At 43.1% G+C, this 18,169-nt stretch overlaps 1 protein-coding gene across 5 annotated transcripts in view; it reads right to left on the bottom strand.

The window, feature by feature from the left end:
- The window catches only part of celsr3 (cadherin, EGF LAG seven-pass G-type receptor 3), a 92,419-nt gene extending 75,526 nt beyond the window's left edge, over positions 1-16,893 (bottom strand). For all 5 annotated transcript variants that reach the window (XM_087781334.1, XM_087781336.1, XM_087781338.1 and 2 more), the window contains exon 1: positions 13,097-16,893. In XM_087781334.1, the coding sequence (XP_087637460.1) occupies positions 13,097-16,814 (3,718 nt within the window). In that variant the 5' untranslated portion in view covers positions 16,815-16,893. The remainder of the gene's footprint in view (positions 1-13,096) is intronic.
- Positions 16,894-18,169: the final 1,276 nt, after the last annotated feature.

The raw sequence follows: 18,169 nt of genomic DNA, 5'->3' as shown, positions 1-18,169 counted from the left end.
CTCGCTCTTTTCTTCGCTGACGTTAACACTGATCAGGATTAGAATAAAAGCTTTAACTTTTATTTTAAAAACATTATCTTTTAAATCGAGGCATGTGTTGCATAAAATACAACTTCAAGTTATTTTTATAAAACTCAGGACGTTTTATTCAATAAATATGTTCCTACAAACATCCAGGACAACAAATAAATACATGATGATGATAAATATTCATTTAAAAATACAGATTATCGCACAAACTTCATTTCATCGATCATTTTAAAGATGGCCGTAACTTCAATAGCAGCTCCTTCTGCACCACAGAGAGTGACACAAATCTTAGATTCTTGACTTTATTCTATTTTCTTGACCCTTTATTGTCATTTTCTGAAAATCTCCTTTTTGTCTGTTCGTCCATCTTTAAACAGGCGGATGGAGGTGAATATACCTCCTTGGCAGAGGTGATTATAGCACGATGAGACTGTTCCCACTGATGCTCTTGATACGACACATTTATTCATTCAAATACATTCTGTTGGACTTGGACTCGCTTCACAACCCTAACCCTAAACCCCTGAGTCATCACTAAGACGATGATGATTAAAGGTCAACGCGTGACCTTAAACAACGACACATTTGCTCGCAGAGAAGAAAAAATTCTTCATTAAAAAGATGCTTTTATGATAAAAACAGGTTCAGATAAAAACATGTTTAGAAACGTCGTTAAAACGTCGATGTTGTTGTTATTAATGTGTTGTTTCTTTCGTATTAACGTAGTATTGATCAGACATTCTTAACCACTTTTACGAACCAGTATTTCTGTGAAATACACTGAAGTTTATGTAGTTTATCCTCAAGAGAGCCAGGGCTTTAAACTGCACTAAGAAAGACAAACATGTCCTTTTAGTTTAGTTTTCAACGGTTAATTTAATATACATTTTAACTTCTGAGGTGAATAAACAAGAAAAATGATGTTTTGATAGTGATTTATGAAACATTTTCTACGACACAAGTTTATAATTGTTCACGATAATGACTGAGATTCTTCCCATAATTCTCTGTGAGTCACACGATACGACCGGAGGCTGCTGGAGCGACAGAAGACTCATCGAATCAAAGGATTACTCATGTTTTCTCGCTGCCTTTGAACCCGGAGCAGCTGAGCTGTGGAGTCCAAAAACACAACTGAATCACGGAGAACAAACACACAACTCAACCTCTGACTCGACCAACAAACTTAACACACAACTCAACCTCTGACTGGACCAACAAACTTAACACACAACTCAACCTCTGACTCGACCAACAAACTTAACACACAACTCAACCTCTGACTCGACCAACAAACTTAACACACAACTCAACCTCTGACTCGACCAACAAACTTAACACACAACTCAACCTCTGACTGGACCAACAAAAAAACACACAACTCAACCTCTGACTCGACCAACAAACTTAACACACAACTCAACCTCTGACTCGACCAACAAACTTAACACACAACTCAACCTCTGACTCGACCAACAAACTTAACACACAACTCAACCTCTGACTGGACCAACAAACTTAACACACAACTCAACCTCTGACTGGACCAACAAACTTAACACACAACTCAACCTCTGACTGGACCAACAAACTTAACACACAACTCAACCTCTGACTGGACCAACAAACTTAACACACAACTCAACCTCTGACTGGACCAACAAACTTAACACACAACTCAACCTCTGACTCGACCAACAAACTTAACACACAACTCAACCTCTGACTGGACCAACAAAAAAACACACAACTCAACCTCTGACTGGACCAACAAACTTAACACACAACTCAACCTCTGACTGGACCAACAAACTTAACACACAACTCAACCTCTGACTCGACCAACAAACTTAACACACAACTCAACCTCTGACTGGACCAACAAACTTAACACACAACTCAACCTCTGACTCGACCAACAAACTTAACACACAACTCAACCTCTGACTGGACCAACAAACTTAACACACAACTCAACCTCTGACTCGACCAACAAACTTAACACACAACTCAAGCTCTGACTGGACCAACAAACTTAACACACAACTCAACCTCTGACTGGACCAACAAACTTAACACACAACTCAACCTCTGACTCGACCAACAAACTTAACACACAACTCAACCTCTGACTGGACCAACAAACTTAACACACAACTCAACCTCTGACTCGACCAACAAACTTAACACACAACTCAACCTCTGACTCGACCAACAAACTTAACACACAACTCAACCTCTGACTCGACCAACAAACTTAACAGACAACTCAACCTCTGACTCGACCAACAAACTTAACACACAACTCAACCTCTGACTCGACCAACAAACTTAACACACAACTCAACCTCTGACTCGACCAACAAACTTAACACACAACTCAACCTCTGACTCGACCAACAAACTTAACACACAACTCAACCTCTGACTGGACCAACAAACTTAACACACAACTCAACCTCTGACTCGACCAACAAACTTAACACACAACTCAACCTCTGACTGGACCAACAAACTTAACACACAACTCAACCTCTGACTGGACCAACAAACTTAACACACAACTCAACCTCTGACTGGACCAACAAACTTAACACACAACTCAACCTCTGACTGGACCAACAAACTTAACACACAACTCAACCTCTGACTGGACCAACACACTTAACACACAACTCAACCTCTGACTGGACCAACAAAAAAACACACAACTCAACCTCTGACTGGACCAACAAAAAAACACACAACTCAACCTCTGACTGGACCAACAAACTTAACACACAACTCAACCTCTGACTCGACCAACAAACTTAACACACAACTCAACCTCTGACTGGACCAACAAAAAAACACACAACTCAACCTCTGACTGGACCAACAAAAAAACACACAACTCAACCTCTGACTGGACCAACAAAAAAACACACAACTCAACCTCTGACTGGACCAACAAACTTAACACACAACTCAACCTCTGACTGGACCAACAAACTTAACACACAACTCAACCTCTGACTGGACCAACAAAAAAACACACAACTCAACCTCTGACTGGACCAACAAAAAAACCCACAACTCAACCTCTGACTGGACCAACAAAAAAACACACAACTCAACCTCTGACTGGACCAACAAACTTAACACACAACTCAACCTCTGACTGGACCAACAAACTTAACACACAACTCAACCTCTGACTGGACCAACAAAAAAACACACAACTCAACCTCTGACTGGACCAACAAAAAAACACACAACTCAACCTCTGACTGGACCAACAAAAAAACACACAACTCAACCTCTGACTCGACCAACAAACTTAACACACAACTCAACCTCTGACTCGACCAACAAAAAAACACACAACTCAACCTCTGACTCGACCAACAAAAAAACACACAACTCAACCTCTGACCAACAAACTTAACAGAAGGTTCTGGTGTTTGTTTGTCACAATAATCGTGTTAATGTCGTCGTGATTTATTGATGCTGCTCTGAATAAACTCTTGATTTAGACTGAAGTCATTCTAGCAACACAAACACACAACAAGCTACAGAACGTTTGACAACTTTATATTATTTATCGAGGATTTGCTCTTAAATATGTTGTTTTTTACCTTATTTTCCTTTTGTGTATATTTGTTATGAACGTGTAAAGCTGCCACTAAAACATAATTAATGGTGTTTGTACAAAATACAAGAGAATAACTGCAGCAGACGAAGAGAGTACGATGTACTCAACACTGATAAATCACTTCCTCCGCAGTATATGTTAACTAGGAGAGAAAATCTGAAAGTTTACAACAAAACTTGAATATATTCTCACGCCTTGAGTTTGATGAATTATGTACGAGGAATATATTAACCCGTGATAAAGTAGAGCAAACAAAACTGGGTGAAGAAGGGAAGTATACTTCTCTACTCTAGACAGTACTTTATGTAAGAAGTGTGTATTTATAAAGGAGAAAAGATAAAGTATACTTCTCTACTGTAGACAGTACCTTATGTAAGAAGTGTGTATTTATAAAGGAGTAAAGATAAAGTATACTTCTCTACTCTAGACAGTACTTTATGTAAGAAGTGTGTATTTATAAAGGAGAAAAGATAAAGTATACTTCTCTACTCTAGACAGTACTTTATGTAAGAAGTGTGTATTTATAAAGGAGTAAAGATAAAGTATACTTCTCTACTGTAGACAGTACCTTATGTAAGAAGTGTGTATTTATAAAGGAGTAAAGATAAAGTATACTTCTCTACTCTAGACAGTACTTTATGTAAGAAGTGTGTATTTATAAAGGAGAAAAGATAAAGTATACTTCTCTACTCTAGACAGTACTTTATGTAAGAAGTGTGTATTTATAAAGGAGAAAAGATAAAGTATACTTCTCTACTCTAGACAGTACTTTATGTAAGAAGTGTGTATTTATAAAGGAGTAAAGATAAAGTATACTTCTCTACTGTAGACAGTACCTTATGTAAGAAGTGTGTATTTATAAAGGAGTAAAGATAAAGTATACTTCTCTACTGTAGACAGTACTTTATGTAAGAAGTGTGTATTTATAAAGGAGAAAAGATAAAGTATACTTCTCTACTCTAGACAGTACTTTATGTAAGAAGTGTGTATTTATAAAGGAGTAAAGATAAAGTATACTTCTCTACTGTAGACAGTACCTTATGTAAGAAGTGTGTATTTATAAAGGAGTAAAGATAAAGTATACTTCTCTACTCTAGACAGTACTTTATGTAAGAAGTGTGTATTTATAAAGGAGAAAAGATAAAGTATACTTCTCTACTCTAGACAGTACTTTATGTAAGAAGTGTGTATTTATAAAGGAGAAAAGATAAAGTATACTTCTCTACTCTAGACAGTACTTTATGTAAGAAGTGTGTATTTATAAAGGAGTAAAGATAAAGTATACTTCTCTACTGTAGACAGTACCTTATGTAAGAAGTGTGTATTTATAAAGGAGTAAAGATAAAGTATACTTCTCTACTGTAGACAGTACTTTATGTAAGAAGTGTGTATTTATAAAGGAGAAAAGATAAACTATACTTCTCTACTCTAGACAGTACTTATAAAGGAGAAAAGATAAACTATACTTCTCTACTCTAGACAGTACTTTATGTAAGAAGTGTGTACTTATAAAGGAGAAAAGATAAAGTATATTTATCTACTCTAGACAGTACTTTATGTAAGAAGTGTGTTCTTATAAAGGAGAAAAGATAAAGTATACTTATCTACTCTAGACAGTACTTTATGTAAGAAGTGTGTATTTATAAAGGAAAAAAGATAAAGTATACTTCTCTACTCTAGACAGTACTTTATGTAAGAAGTGTGTATTTATAAAGAAGAAAAGATAAAGTATACTTCTCTACTCTAGACAGTACTTTATGTAAGAAGTGTGTACTTATAAAGGAGAAAAGATAAAGTATACTTCTCTACTCTAGACAGTACTTTATGTAAGAAGTGTGTACTTATAAAGGAGAAAAGATAAAGTATACTTCTCTACTCTAGACAGTACTTTATGTAAGAAGTGTGTACTTATAAAGGAGAAAAGATAAAGTATACTTATCTACTCTAGACAGTACTTTATGTAAGAAGTGTGTTCTAATAATGGAGAAAAGATAAACTATAATTATCTACTCTAGACAGTACTTTATGTAAGAAGTGTGTATTTATAAAGGAGAAAAGGTAAAGTATACTTCTCTACTCTAGACAGTACTTTATGTAAGAAGTGTGTATTTATAAAGGAGAAAAGGTAAAGTATACTTCTCTACTCTAGACAGTACTTTATGTAAGAAGTGTGTATTTATAAAGGAAAAAAGATAAAGTATACTTCTCTACTCTGGACAGTACTTTATGTAAGTAGTGTGTATTTATAAAGGAGTAAAGATAAAGTATACTTCTCTACTCTAGACAGTACTTTATGTAAGAAGAGTGAATTTATAAAGGAGAAAAGGTAAAGTATACTTCTCTACTCTAGACAGTACTTTATGTAAGAAGTGTGTATTTATAAAGGAAAAAAGATAAAGTATACTTCTCTACTCTGGACAGTACTTTATGTAAGTAGTGTGTATTTATAAAGGAGTAAAGATAAAGTATACTTCTCTACTCTGGACAGTACTTTATGTAAGGAGTGTATATTTATAAAGGAGAAAAGATAAAGTATACTTCTCTACTCTAGACAGTAATTTATGTAAGGAGTGTATATTTATAAAGGAGAAAGGATAAAGTATACTTCTCTACTCTAGACAGTAATTTATGTAAGGAGTGTATATTTATAAAGGAGAAAGGATAAAGTATACTTCTCTACTCTAGACAGTACTTTATGTAAGGAGTGTATATTTATAAAGGAGAAAAGATAAAGTATACTTCTCTACTCTAGACAGTACATTATGTAAGAAGCGTGTATTTATAAAGGAGAAAAGATAAAGTATACTTCTCTACTCTAGACAGTACTTTATGTAAGAAGCGTGTATTTATAAAGGAGAAAAGATAAAGTATACTTCTCTACTCCAGACAGTACTTTATGTAAGAAGTGTGTATTTATAAAGGAGAAAAGATAAAGTATACTTCTCTACTCTAGACAGTACTTTATGTAAGAAGTGTGTATTTATGAAGGAGAAAAGATAAAGTATACTTCTCTACTCTAGACAGTACTTTATGTAAGAAGCGTGAATTTATAAAGGAGAAAAGATAAAGTATACTTCTCTATTCTACTCAGTACTTTATGTAAGAAGTGTGTATTTATAATGGAGAAAAGATAAAGTATACATCTCTATTCTACTCAGTACTTTATGTAAGAAGTGTGTATTTATAATGGAGAAAAGATAAAGTTTACTTCTCTACTCTAGACAGTACTTTATGTAAGAAGTGTGTATTTATAAAGGAGAAAAGATAAAGTATATTTCTCCACTCTAGACAGTACTTTATGTAAGAAGTGTGTATTTATAAAGGAGAAAAGATAAAGTATACTTCTCTACTCTAGTCAGTACTTTATGTAAGAAGCGTGTATTTATAAATGAGAAAAGATAAAGTATACTTCTCTACTCTAGACAGTACTTTATGTTAGAAGTGTGTATTTATAAAGGAGAAAAGATAAAGTATACTTCTCCACTCTAGACAGTACTTTATGTAAGAAGTGTGTATTTATAAAGGAGAAAAGATAAAGTATACTTCTCTACTCTAGACAGCACTTTATGTAAGAAGTGTGTATTTATAAAGGAGAAAAGATAAAGTATACTTCTCTACTCTAGACTTTACTTTATGTAAGGAGTGTGTATTTATAAAGGAGAAATGATAAAGTATACTTCTCTACTCCAGACAGTGCTTTATGTAATATGTGTGTATTTATAAAGGTAAAAACTTCACAGTCTAGTTGCGAGAACATGGAGTAACTACTGCCTCGTCCAACATTTTAAAAGTACCATCTGCTGGTTCTGTGCGAACAGAGACAAATTGGGTCAAACTGTGATTCCACCTGAACCGTTGGATCCTGATGGTGAGAGACGGACGGAGGGAAACGTCTGATGGGTTTGAATGGGCCGGAGAATGTTCTGCTTCAGTGTGTGTCTGTTGTGGTTGTGTATGTTGTGTATGTTGTGGTTGTGTATGTTGTGTATGTTGTGGTTGTGTATGTTGTGTATGTTGTGTATGTTGTGGTTGTGTATGTTGTGTATGTTGTGGTTGTGTATGTTGTGGTTGTGTATGTTGTGTATGTTGTGGTTGTGTATGTTGTGTATGTTGTGTATGTTGTGGTTGTGTATGTTGTGGTTGTGTATGTTGTGGTTGTGTATGTTGTGTATGTTGTGGTTGTGTATGTTGTGTATGTTGTGTATGTTGTGGTTGTGTATGTTGTGTATGTAGTGTATGTTGTGGTTGTGTATGTTGTGGTTGTGTATGTTGTGTATGTTGTGGTTGTGTCTGTTGTGGTTGTGTATGTTGTGTATGTTGTGGTTGTGTATGTTGTGTATGTTGTGTATGTTGTGTATGTTGTGGTTGTGTATGTTGTGTATGTTGTGGTTGTGTATGTTGTGGTTGTGTGTGTTGTGTATGTTGTGGTTGTGTGTGTTGTGGTTGTGTGTGTTGTGTATGTTGTGGTTGTGTATGTTGTGGTTGTGTGTGTTGTGTATGTTGTGTATGTTGTGTATGTTGTGGTTGTGTATGTTGTGGTTGTGTATGTTGTGGTTGTGTGTGTTGTGTATGTTGTGGTTGTGTGTGTTGTGGTTGTGTGTGTTGTGTATGTTGTGGTTGTGTATGTTGTGGTTGTGTATGTTGTGGTTGTGTGTGTTGTGTATGTTGTGGTTGTGTGTGTTGTGGTTGTGTGTGTTGTGTATGTTGTGGTTGTGTATGTTGTGGTTGTGTGTGTTGTGGTTGTGTATGTTGTGTATGTTGTGGTTGTGTGTGTTGTGGTTGTGTGTGTTGTGTATGTTGTGGTTGTGTGTGTTGTGGTTGTGTGTGTTGTGTATGTTGTGGTTGTGTGTGTTGTGGTTGTGTGTGTTGTGTATGTTGTGGTTGTGTGTGTTGTGGTTGTGTGTGTTGTGTATGTTGTGGTTGTGTGTGTTGTGGTTGTGTGTGTTGTGGTTGTGTGTGTTGTGTATGTTGTGGTTGTGTGTGTTGTGGTTGTGTGTGTTGTGGTTGTGTAGCTCCGACAGCAAGTGTTGTGTTTGATTCATTGTCGTCACAGAACATAATCCAGTCGCACAAGTCACCCGTGAGAACTCGTATCTCGGGAACATGTTCCATTTTTCCTCCACCGTGAGACGTAGCATTTAAAAGGAATTCATTTTTTTGGGGCGACGGCGCGAGAGACTGAAGGTCACGTCAAGATCCAGTGTTTATAACTTGACATTCAAGCTGGTCCGTGACATTTACTGCGAGCTGCGACGGATCCTGAGCTCAGAACACTTAAGCGTCGCATCAAAGTAGATTCATGTCGACGTTTAAGTGTGTTTAAGTTAAGATAAGGATCGTCTCAACCACTCATGGAAGCGACACATTTTCCCGATGTAACCTCTGGGGACGTGACCTCCTACGTGACCTTCATGTAAAAGAATAATTGGCCAAAAACACTTAAGCCTTGACTTACACTCGGGCATCAGCGCGGTGACCTGAAAGTACTGGTTCATGACTCGCTGACCTGGTCCTCCAGTCAGTGACGCCCTATATGTCCCAAGAAAGCTCCACATGACCCGAATCGAAAGTGGATGTTGTTCGTGCCGTAAAAGAATAAAAGAGGAGTTTAAGAAGTTTGTTTCAGAGTAGATTTAATATTGAAATACTGTTGTTTGTCTATATTTATCGACAGAGAAAGGAGTTTATTTATGAGCCCATCATGAGTTCAACCCCCTTTTCCCCGTCAGTGTGGTTTTATCTCCAACGTTCAAGTGGACCTCGGCCAGTGAACTCCGCTCCCGGCCCACAGGGGTCGCTCTACTGAGGGACCACCTTTGGCTCAGGGAAAAAAATAAAAAACCTGTTTCTCTTTCCAGCCAAACATCCTGAAGCTAATGTGTCTGTGGAGCTAAAAGTGTGTTTAGACGGCGCAGCAAAACCACATTTAATCTCCATGAAAGCAGGAATTATCAGAAGAGCTGAACAGACGAGTGGAAGACAATAGTGTGGGATTGAACGAGGAGGTCCCTGGACTCACCAATTCAATGTTTCGCAGCCACCGGAGACTCACACACACACACACTATCTGTTTGAGATAATTATGCGTGTACACACAGCACGTTCACACACACACACAAGTGAAACTCACCCAAGATGACAAGAATACCCAGAATGCACAACGAGAACACAAATAATAAGCTGAAGTTAAGAAGACGAGGATGAAGGGATGAAAGAGGAGAAGAAAACGATAGAATGAAGAAGACACAGAAGAAAGAGCAGGAGGCAAAGTGGAAATAGAAAAAAGTAAAAGAAAGAGAAGGCAAGACGGGAGGAATGGGAATCTGTGTCCCAGCGTTCCGAGGATAGACAGGAGTCGCGATAACAGCCGAACACGAGTGCAGTGACAGCTTCGCTCCGAGCTCCACCTTCGGCGACTTTTGTTTCATTAGAATCTCATAACTGTCGACTGCTGGAGCGACGGGTCTCGCTGAGGAGCAGAGGGAGGAAGAAAGAGGGGAGGAAAGGTGGGGAAAATAGAATGAAAGAGCCAGTTTGAACGACGAGCGACGAGCTGACGAGATCGTGACGTTACAAACACAAGTTTAAAATTACAACTCATGACTTTTGATTGATTTATATTGAGTTGTATTTAATTTTTAACTCATTACTGTAGTTCAGTGTGTTGTCAATAAATAACTCATTTCAATTTAACTTTATTTAAAGTGTCTTATCATAACAAAGTTATCTTGAGACACTTGTAAGAAGTGTGTATTTATAAAGAAGAAAAGATAAAGTATACTTCTCTACTCTAGACAGTACTTAATGTAAGAAGTGTGTATTTATAAAGGAGAAAATATAAACTATACTTCTCTACTCTAGACAGTACTTTATGTAAAAAGTGTGTATTTATAAAGGAGAAAAGATAAAGTATACTTCTCTACTGTAGACAGTACTTTATGTTAGAAGTGTGTATTTATAAAGGAGAAAAGATAAAGTATACTTCTCTACTCTAGACAGTACTTTATGTAAGAAGTGTGTATTTATAAAGAAGAAAAGATAAAGTATACTTCTCTACTCTAGACAGTACTTAATGTAAGAAGTGTGTATCTATAAAGGAGAAAATATAAACTATACTTCTCTACTCTAGACAGTACTTTATGTTAGAAGTGTGTATTTATAAAGGAGAAAAGATAAAGTATACTTCTCTACTCTAGACAGTACTTTATGTTAGAAGTGTGTATCTATAAAGGAGAAAAGATAAAGTATACTTCTCTACTCTAGACAGTACTTTATGTTAGAAGTGTGTATTTATAAAGGAGAAAAGATAAAGTATACTTCTCTACTCTAGACAGTACTTTATGTAAAAAGTGTGTATTTATAAAGGAGAAAAGATAAAGTATACTTCTCTACTCTAGACAGTACTTTATGTTAGAAGTGTGTATTTATAAAGGAGAAAAGATAAAGTATACTTCTCTACTCTAGACAGTACTTTATGTTAGAAGTGTGTATTTATAAAGGAGAAAAGATAAAGTATAATTCTCTACTCTAGACAGTACTTTATGTTAGAAGTGTGTATCTATAAAGGAGAAAAGATAAAGTATACTTCTCTACTCTAGACAGTACTTTATGTTAGAAGTGTGTATTTATAAAGAAGTAAAGATAAAGTATACTTCTCTACTCTAGATAGTACTTTATGTTAGAAGTGTGTATTTATAAAGGAGAAAAGATATGGTATATGTACATAAGTTCAGTATGTTGTCGATAAATAACTCATTAAATCAACTTTATTTAAAGTGTCTTATCATAAGTTATCTCCAGACACTGTGACAGTTTAAGAAAGACTATGGTGGTTGAAAAGCGTTCCTTTTAGAAGGCAGAAACCTCAAGCAGAACCAGACTCAGTGTTGACGTCCTCCTGCCGCGACGTACAGATGGACGGAGAGAAGAACGAGGGAAGATACAGCGGGAGAAAAGAAGAGAGTATAGAATATTCACCGACCACTCTACTAGTTAATCTCTCAGCATCCCTGAAACACAAAGTTTGAGGTTCGATCCCATCGTCATCTCGTTCTCTGACTTCATTAACCCGATTATTCCCTCGCTCTCGTCACAGAGTCTGTCAGTTCACGTCGACTTCGAGCGAACACGTCCGAACACCAGCGACGCCGCTTGTCGCCGACGATAAACAAGCGAACGTAAATAGGTTAGCGGGCCACACACCGTCCCTCGCTGACGTTACACATAAAAGCTGTGTGACAGACTCACAAACACCAGCCTTCAAAGCAACAAACAAACGCTCTCACATCCTCCTAATTCTGTCTCGGCGGCTGTGATCAGTGACGGCGACGAACCCGGTGGAGCCTCCAGCTCTGAATCAAAAGCAAATGAACGAGGGAAGAGAGAAGAATGGACACCATCGAACGGATATGAAACTCACTGAGGCCATAAGAGCAGATGAAACTGTTGTGATTGTAATTCAAGCCAATGATGTCATTTCACCATCTGGGCCTCGGTCCGTCCCGTGAGCTCCTCCTAAGTGCACTTTCTTAGCAGCTAATCCATATCCATGTTTGACCTTATTCACAAGTGTGTATGTGTAACTTCTCAGAGTTGTACTTTTCACGCCAGAATGACTCAGCTACTACTATTATCAGAATACATATCAAAAATACTTCACTCAATATTTCATTGTAATTTATAAAAAAAATCTGGGGGTAACATTTAACACACACTGTATACGTTCTCCTCTTTAAAACAAAACATGTAGTTCGTTTCAAATGTATAAATTAAATTAGTTATTTATTAATAATGTGGTTAAAATGAAGAGTTTTCAATTGATTTGTTACGTGAAACATTCCGACCTGGAGAAATTGAACATGTTCTTGGTAAAAATGCCTTAAGAATTCATATTAACAATGACATTGAAACATTATGGAATTCAGGATACTTTTAAATGCACTTGTGAAATGTATTAAATAGACACAAAAGTACTTTTAAATTGAACACATTATTTGTTAAATTGTGTTGAGAGACCAAAGTTATCCTAAAGTAAAACTTTGTTCTTTTATTTGTGTATTTTTTTGTGTTGATTCTTAGTTGACAATGAGATTAAAAAGCTGGCCAAGGAAGACACACAAATACACACAAATACACATTTCTGTATCTGTAGATATCTGTTGTCAACTATGTGTTTACAGAAATGTTGTTTACTCTCAGTTGTGACAGTGTCGTGTCTTTACAGAAGCCTGACTGTTGAAATATTATAAATTAAGAATTATTTTCAATTTAACTCTTATTGGAACTTGTCTGTGTATATTTGTTGCTGATCCATGTTCCTGAGCTGAGCACAAACCCCGGCGTCTACAAAGGTCACGATAACAACATGAACATTCATCTGTGGCAGGCAACATCACATCCATCACATCCATCACATCCAACAGCGCGTCTCACCTGTGACGGTGATCTGCATGGGGGCGACCAGCGGTCGGTTATTATCCAGTTTCCGGCTCAGTCGGATCTCTCCGCTGGTGTGGTTCAGCAGCAGCAGGTGGAGCTCGTTGCCCCGGTCGATGGTGTAGTAGAGCCGGTCGGAAACATCCGGGTCGTAGGCGGGGACCCTCCCGATGACGCCGGTGGGGAAGCTGTTCGATCGATTGGACACGAAGTTGTTGAAGATGATCTGAAAGTGCTGCAGGGTGGGCTCGTTGTCGTTCTGGTCCACCAGTCTGATCCGCACCGTCGCCCGACTGACGAGCGGCGCCGACGTCGCCTGGACCACGATGACGTACTCGTTCCTCGCCTCGTAGTCCAGGTCGATCAACGAAGTCAGCTCTCCGGAGAATATGTCCATCTGAAAGATCTCGGGGATGTTTCCTTCGACGATTTGGTACATGATCTGAGCGTTTGGACCTTCGTCCGGGTCGGTCGCTGTGATCTGAGCCACCACCGACCCGACCGCACTGTTCTCCTTCACCAGAACTTCAAAGTCATCGGCAGGGAAGACCGGAGCGTTGTCGTTCACATCGAGTACAGTCACCTGGATATGGACGGGGGTCCGCTGGGCCGGCACGCCTCGGTCTACGGCGTAGGCAGTGAGCTCATAGAACGGTACGCTCTCACGATCCAAGCGGCGAACTGTCCTCACGATTCCAGAGGTGGGCTCGATCGTAAAGTCTCCGTCGCCGTCCTCGCCATTCAGGAAGGTGTACTGGACACGGCCGTTGGCGTGGGCGTCGCGGTCGGTGGCTGAGATCTGGAGGATACTAGTGAAAGGTGGAGCATCTTCAGTCACCGTTCCTTGATACCTCGGGCTGAGAAACTGAGGCGCGTTATCGTTGACGTCGTTGACGTTCACCTCCACGTACGTGGTGTCGGACTTCTGTGGGATGCCGTTGTCCTTGGCCGTTATAGCTAGAGTGTAGGTCATCTGATCCTCGTAGTCCAGCTCTGCCTGAAGGGTGACAGCACCTGTCCCGGGGTCGATGCGGAACTGTGGGATGTTGTCTTCCAGGAGGTAAGTGATTCGGGCGTTTTCTCCGACATCGTCGTCCGTGGCGCTGATGACGACCACGGTGCTTCCGGGAGGCCGGTCCTCGTTCACACTGACGGAGTAGTGGGCGCTCTGGAACACGGGGCGGTGGGTGTTGGCATCCGTGATGTTGATGTGAACCTGACAGGTGTCGTGAAGGGTTCGGTCCGAAGCTGTAACGGTCAGAACGTAGCGGCGCTCCTGTTTGTAGTCCAGCGGCAGAGCCAGCGAGAGAAGCCCGGCGCCCCCCGCGGTGCTGATGGCAAACCGGTTCCTGGTGTTCCCGCCTGTTATCTGGTAAGTGACGGCGCTGTTGACGTCACGATCTATGGCCGTGACGGTGACCACGCTCGTGCCCACGACCGCGTCCTCGTTCAGACGGGCGTAGTACTCCTTCTGTAGGAATTCGGGGCGATTGTCGTTGACATCCATGACCGTTATGGTGACACTCGCTGTAGCAGAAAGAGGTGGCGATCCGTAATCTCTGGCTTCCACACCGAAGAAATAATGTTCCACGGACTCTCTGTCGAGGAGTAGTTTGACGGAGACCCAACCGGTCGCTGCGTTGATGAGGAACGGTGTGTCGTGGCTGGTGCCGGTCAGTCTGTACTCCAACCTGGCGTTGTCACCGGAGTCTGTGTCGATGGCTTGGATGTGGAGGATGGAGCTCCCCACCGGAGCGCTCTCCAGCACCGACGCCTGGAAGGGGGTGGAGACAAATATTGGTGGGTTGTCGTTCACGTCGGTCACTTGGACGCTGACGATGCCGGTGTTGTTGGAGAGCGGCGGGCGGCCGTTGTCCTGCGCTCGAACCCGAAGCGTGTATTCCCGCTCGGTCTCGTAATCCAAAGGCGCCACGACCTGGATCTCCCCGGTGACGCTGTCGATGGAGAACTGGCCCCGGCTGTTCCCGCCTATGATGGTGTAGTGGACCGCGGCGTTGTTGTCCTTGTCCTGGTCGGTGGCGCTCACGCGTAGGATGTCGGAGTGAGGTCTCACGTCTTCTTTCACCGCCACCACGTAGCGCTTCTCGCTGAACTGCGGCAAATTGTCGTTCTCGTCCAAAACTATGATATAAACTTTGACGGTCGCAGAGCGGGGCCCTGGTTCCTTCCCCTGGTCGCTGGCCTCCACCTGAAGGGTGTACTGCTCATTCGTCTCACGGTCCACTACCCCGCGGGTGGTAATGAGGCCGGACCTCGGGTCAATCTCAAATGCCGCTTTAGCCAGTACAGCTGTGTCTCCGATGAAACGGTAACGGATGTTGGCGTTGGATGGCGAGTCTAAATCTGTGGCCCTGAGCTGCAGGATGGGATATCCTTCTTCCACATTCTCCCGAATGGTCTCCCTGTACTCAGTCTGCTCGAATATAGGAGAATGGTCATTGCGGTCCGAGACCGTGATGGCCACCATCGTGGTACCCGAGAGGCGAGGGGCCCCTCGATCCGTCGCCGTGACCCTAAAATAATGCAAGTCCATGTGTTCTCGGTCCAGGATCTGGGTGGTGGTGATGAGGCCGGTGTCTGGGTGGATGTGAAAGTAGTCGGACGACCGGCTGTTCATCAGCGGCGCCATCATGTAGCTCAGCTTGCTGGACTCTCCGGCGTCCGGGTCCGAGGCGGACATGATGATGACGGAGGTGCCGGGGGGCTGGTTCTCGGCGACTTGGACTTGGAAGTTGTACTGGGAGAAGTGTGGGTGTCTGTTCGCCGCACGCCGAGAGCGAGGCCACGGCGCCGAGGCCCTCCTCTCCTGGTCTCCCTCTGAGATCCTATCATCTGCTGCTATCACTCGCTCCAGGCGTCTCCCTGCTCTTGAACCCTGCCTCTCCTTTGCATCGCCTTCCACCTCGCCGTCTCCCCCCTTCCCCGGCTGGTGCCTTTCATCCGCCTGGGTTTCTCTCCTCCATCTCTCGCTATCTGGCTCTGTGTTGCTGCCCCGGACCTGACCCTTCCCTCTCCCTGCATCCCTCACTACCGCCTGGTTGGGCTTTGTTATTACCTCCTCCTCTCCTTCTCCCCACGGTCCTCTCCCTCCCATCAGCCGCCCCTCTCTCCTGCCCTCCCCCACCTGTAATTTTCCTCCCACAGCAGCAGCAACAGCAGCAACAGACCCCTCCAAGCCGTCTCCCTCCCTTCCTCCCGTGGCCCCCATCTGCCGATCCACTGCCTTCCTGACGCCGTCGAGCTCTAATGGCACTTGCTTACCAGGTTTTAATTGCATGTGGTCCCCCAGCTCAGAGCGGGAACAGCCTGGAGAGAATCTCCCATCGCAGTCTAAATGGTCCAAATTTTCCCTTAAGTCTCGTCGTTTCGTGAGCCGAGTTAATTTGTCTGAATCGTCCTCGTCGTCGTTAATCTTGTCGCCGGCGTTATTATTGTTGGTGTTTGTGTTGAATCCACTCCATAGAAACACAGGCTGACCGTCGGCGAGAGAGACCGGTGGTTGTACTCGTCTGGTTTCATAAGAACCACTTCTTTCTATCGTCGAGTTTAACTCGACCGGCGTTAAGAAGAGGTTGCGTGAGTTTATTTTGTCTAATGTTGTAATACGTGAAGGGAAAACACGCCTTAGAGGAAAGAATGACGTGTTTTTTCCGTCCGAACAGAAATCTTCTGTAGAATTATGCAGCGTCAGCATCTTTGATCTGACTCCACGTTCAGTGAAGTTAAGAACCGTGGTTCGGTTGTGGAGATTCCCTTGAATTATGCCTCCCTGGGGAGCCCTAGGCTCTGATGAATAAGCACCCCCCACTTCTACGGCATCAGCGGGACCCCCAGGACCCTCCCTGCTCCCCTGCACCCACGCTGATTTCCCCCGTCGGAGCCGAGCGTCCCTGGAACGACCCGGAGTCGAACCACAGTCACATAAAGTTGAATCCACTTCAGTTACAGCCTGTTCCTCACAACATCTGTTGGACTCTTGTCGGACCCGGGTCTGAACATCTGCTGCGGTGCTGCCACCCCTCCTCCCTTCCTCCTCTTCTTCTCCACTATCTCTCTCATCTGACCCCCTCAGTGTCCCCCCCGAGCCACCCTCCTCTCCCCGGCCTCTGCTAGGATCGATAACATTGTGAGAACCATCACCAGCAGGAACATCATCCCAACCCTGGCTCCTGAGGTCTCCAGCACCAGAGGAGTAATCCTGGCTCTCAGCGTCATGGACGCAACAAGATGTTGGGGGGCCCCCCGCTGACGGGGGGAGGACATGCTTCTGGGACGACACGGTGTGGCGTCCCCTCACCTCGCGAGCCCCCTCGCGCACCTCCTCACCTCCACTTCCGGGTCGCCCTCCTCCGGGCGCGCGCACAAAGGCGCCAGGCACGAGGTGTGGCCCCGCCGCCGCCGCCGCCGCCGGCCATCGCCGCCGACACCCTTTAGTCCTTTGTACTGCGCGCTTCTTACCGGCGAGCACCGGCGCGGACGCGGAGCCCGCGTGCACTTTGGGCGGCGAAACAACGCCCTTCCTCGCCGCCGTCACCCCTCCACCTGCCAGAGTTGACGCGATGTTCCCCAAAAGTGTCCCGGATCCTGCGCGCGTCCATCTGACTCTCCACCCGCCCGGGCGTGAGATCCAGCCCGTGTCCCCGCACTGTTGACTCACTTTCCCGGCGTCGCCACCGGGAGCCCCTCCTGTGGCCCGCGGGGTGACGGCGAACAATGGGGCCGGCAGGAGCAGGTGCAGCACCAGAGGGACCAGCAGGATCGGGGGGAAGCCCGGTAGCGGTGCAGCCATTGAGTCTCGTCCTTCCTTCTCTCTTTCTCGCGTCACTTCTCTCTCCTCCTCGAGGTTCCGGCCAGTTCCAGGACCGCCGGCGCCGCCCGACTCCGTCCCCCAGGCTCCCCCGTCTCTCCGCCGGCCACGAGGGTTGGCATCTACCCGCTGAGGTGCGTGAGGCTGGAGCTGGTCTGGGCGTTACAGCATCTCCTCTCACCTTCATGCACATCCAACATGGCTCACGCACTCCCGGGGACTGGGCTGCCTCACACGCGCGC

This window comes from Callionymus lyra, chromosome 19 (assembly GCF_982586985.1).
Source record: "Callionymus lyra chromosome 19, fCalLyr1.hap1.1, whole genome shotgun sequence".
In the NCBI taxonomy this organism is placed as follows: Eukaryota; Metazoa; Chordata; class Actinopteri; order Syngnathiformes; family Callionymidae; genus Callionymus; species Callionymus lyra.
The sequence above is the reverse complement of the archived record's forward strand: the minus strand, read 5'-3'. Positions and strand labels throughout refer to the sequence as shown.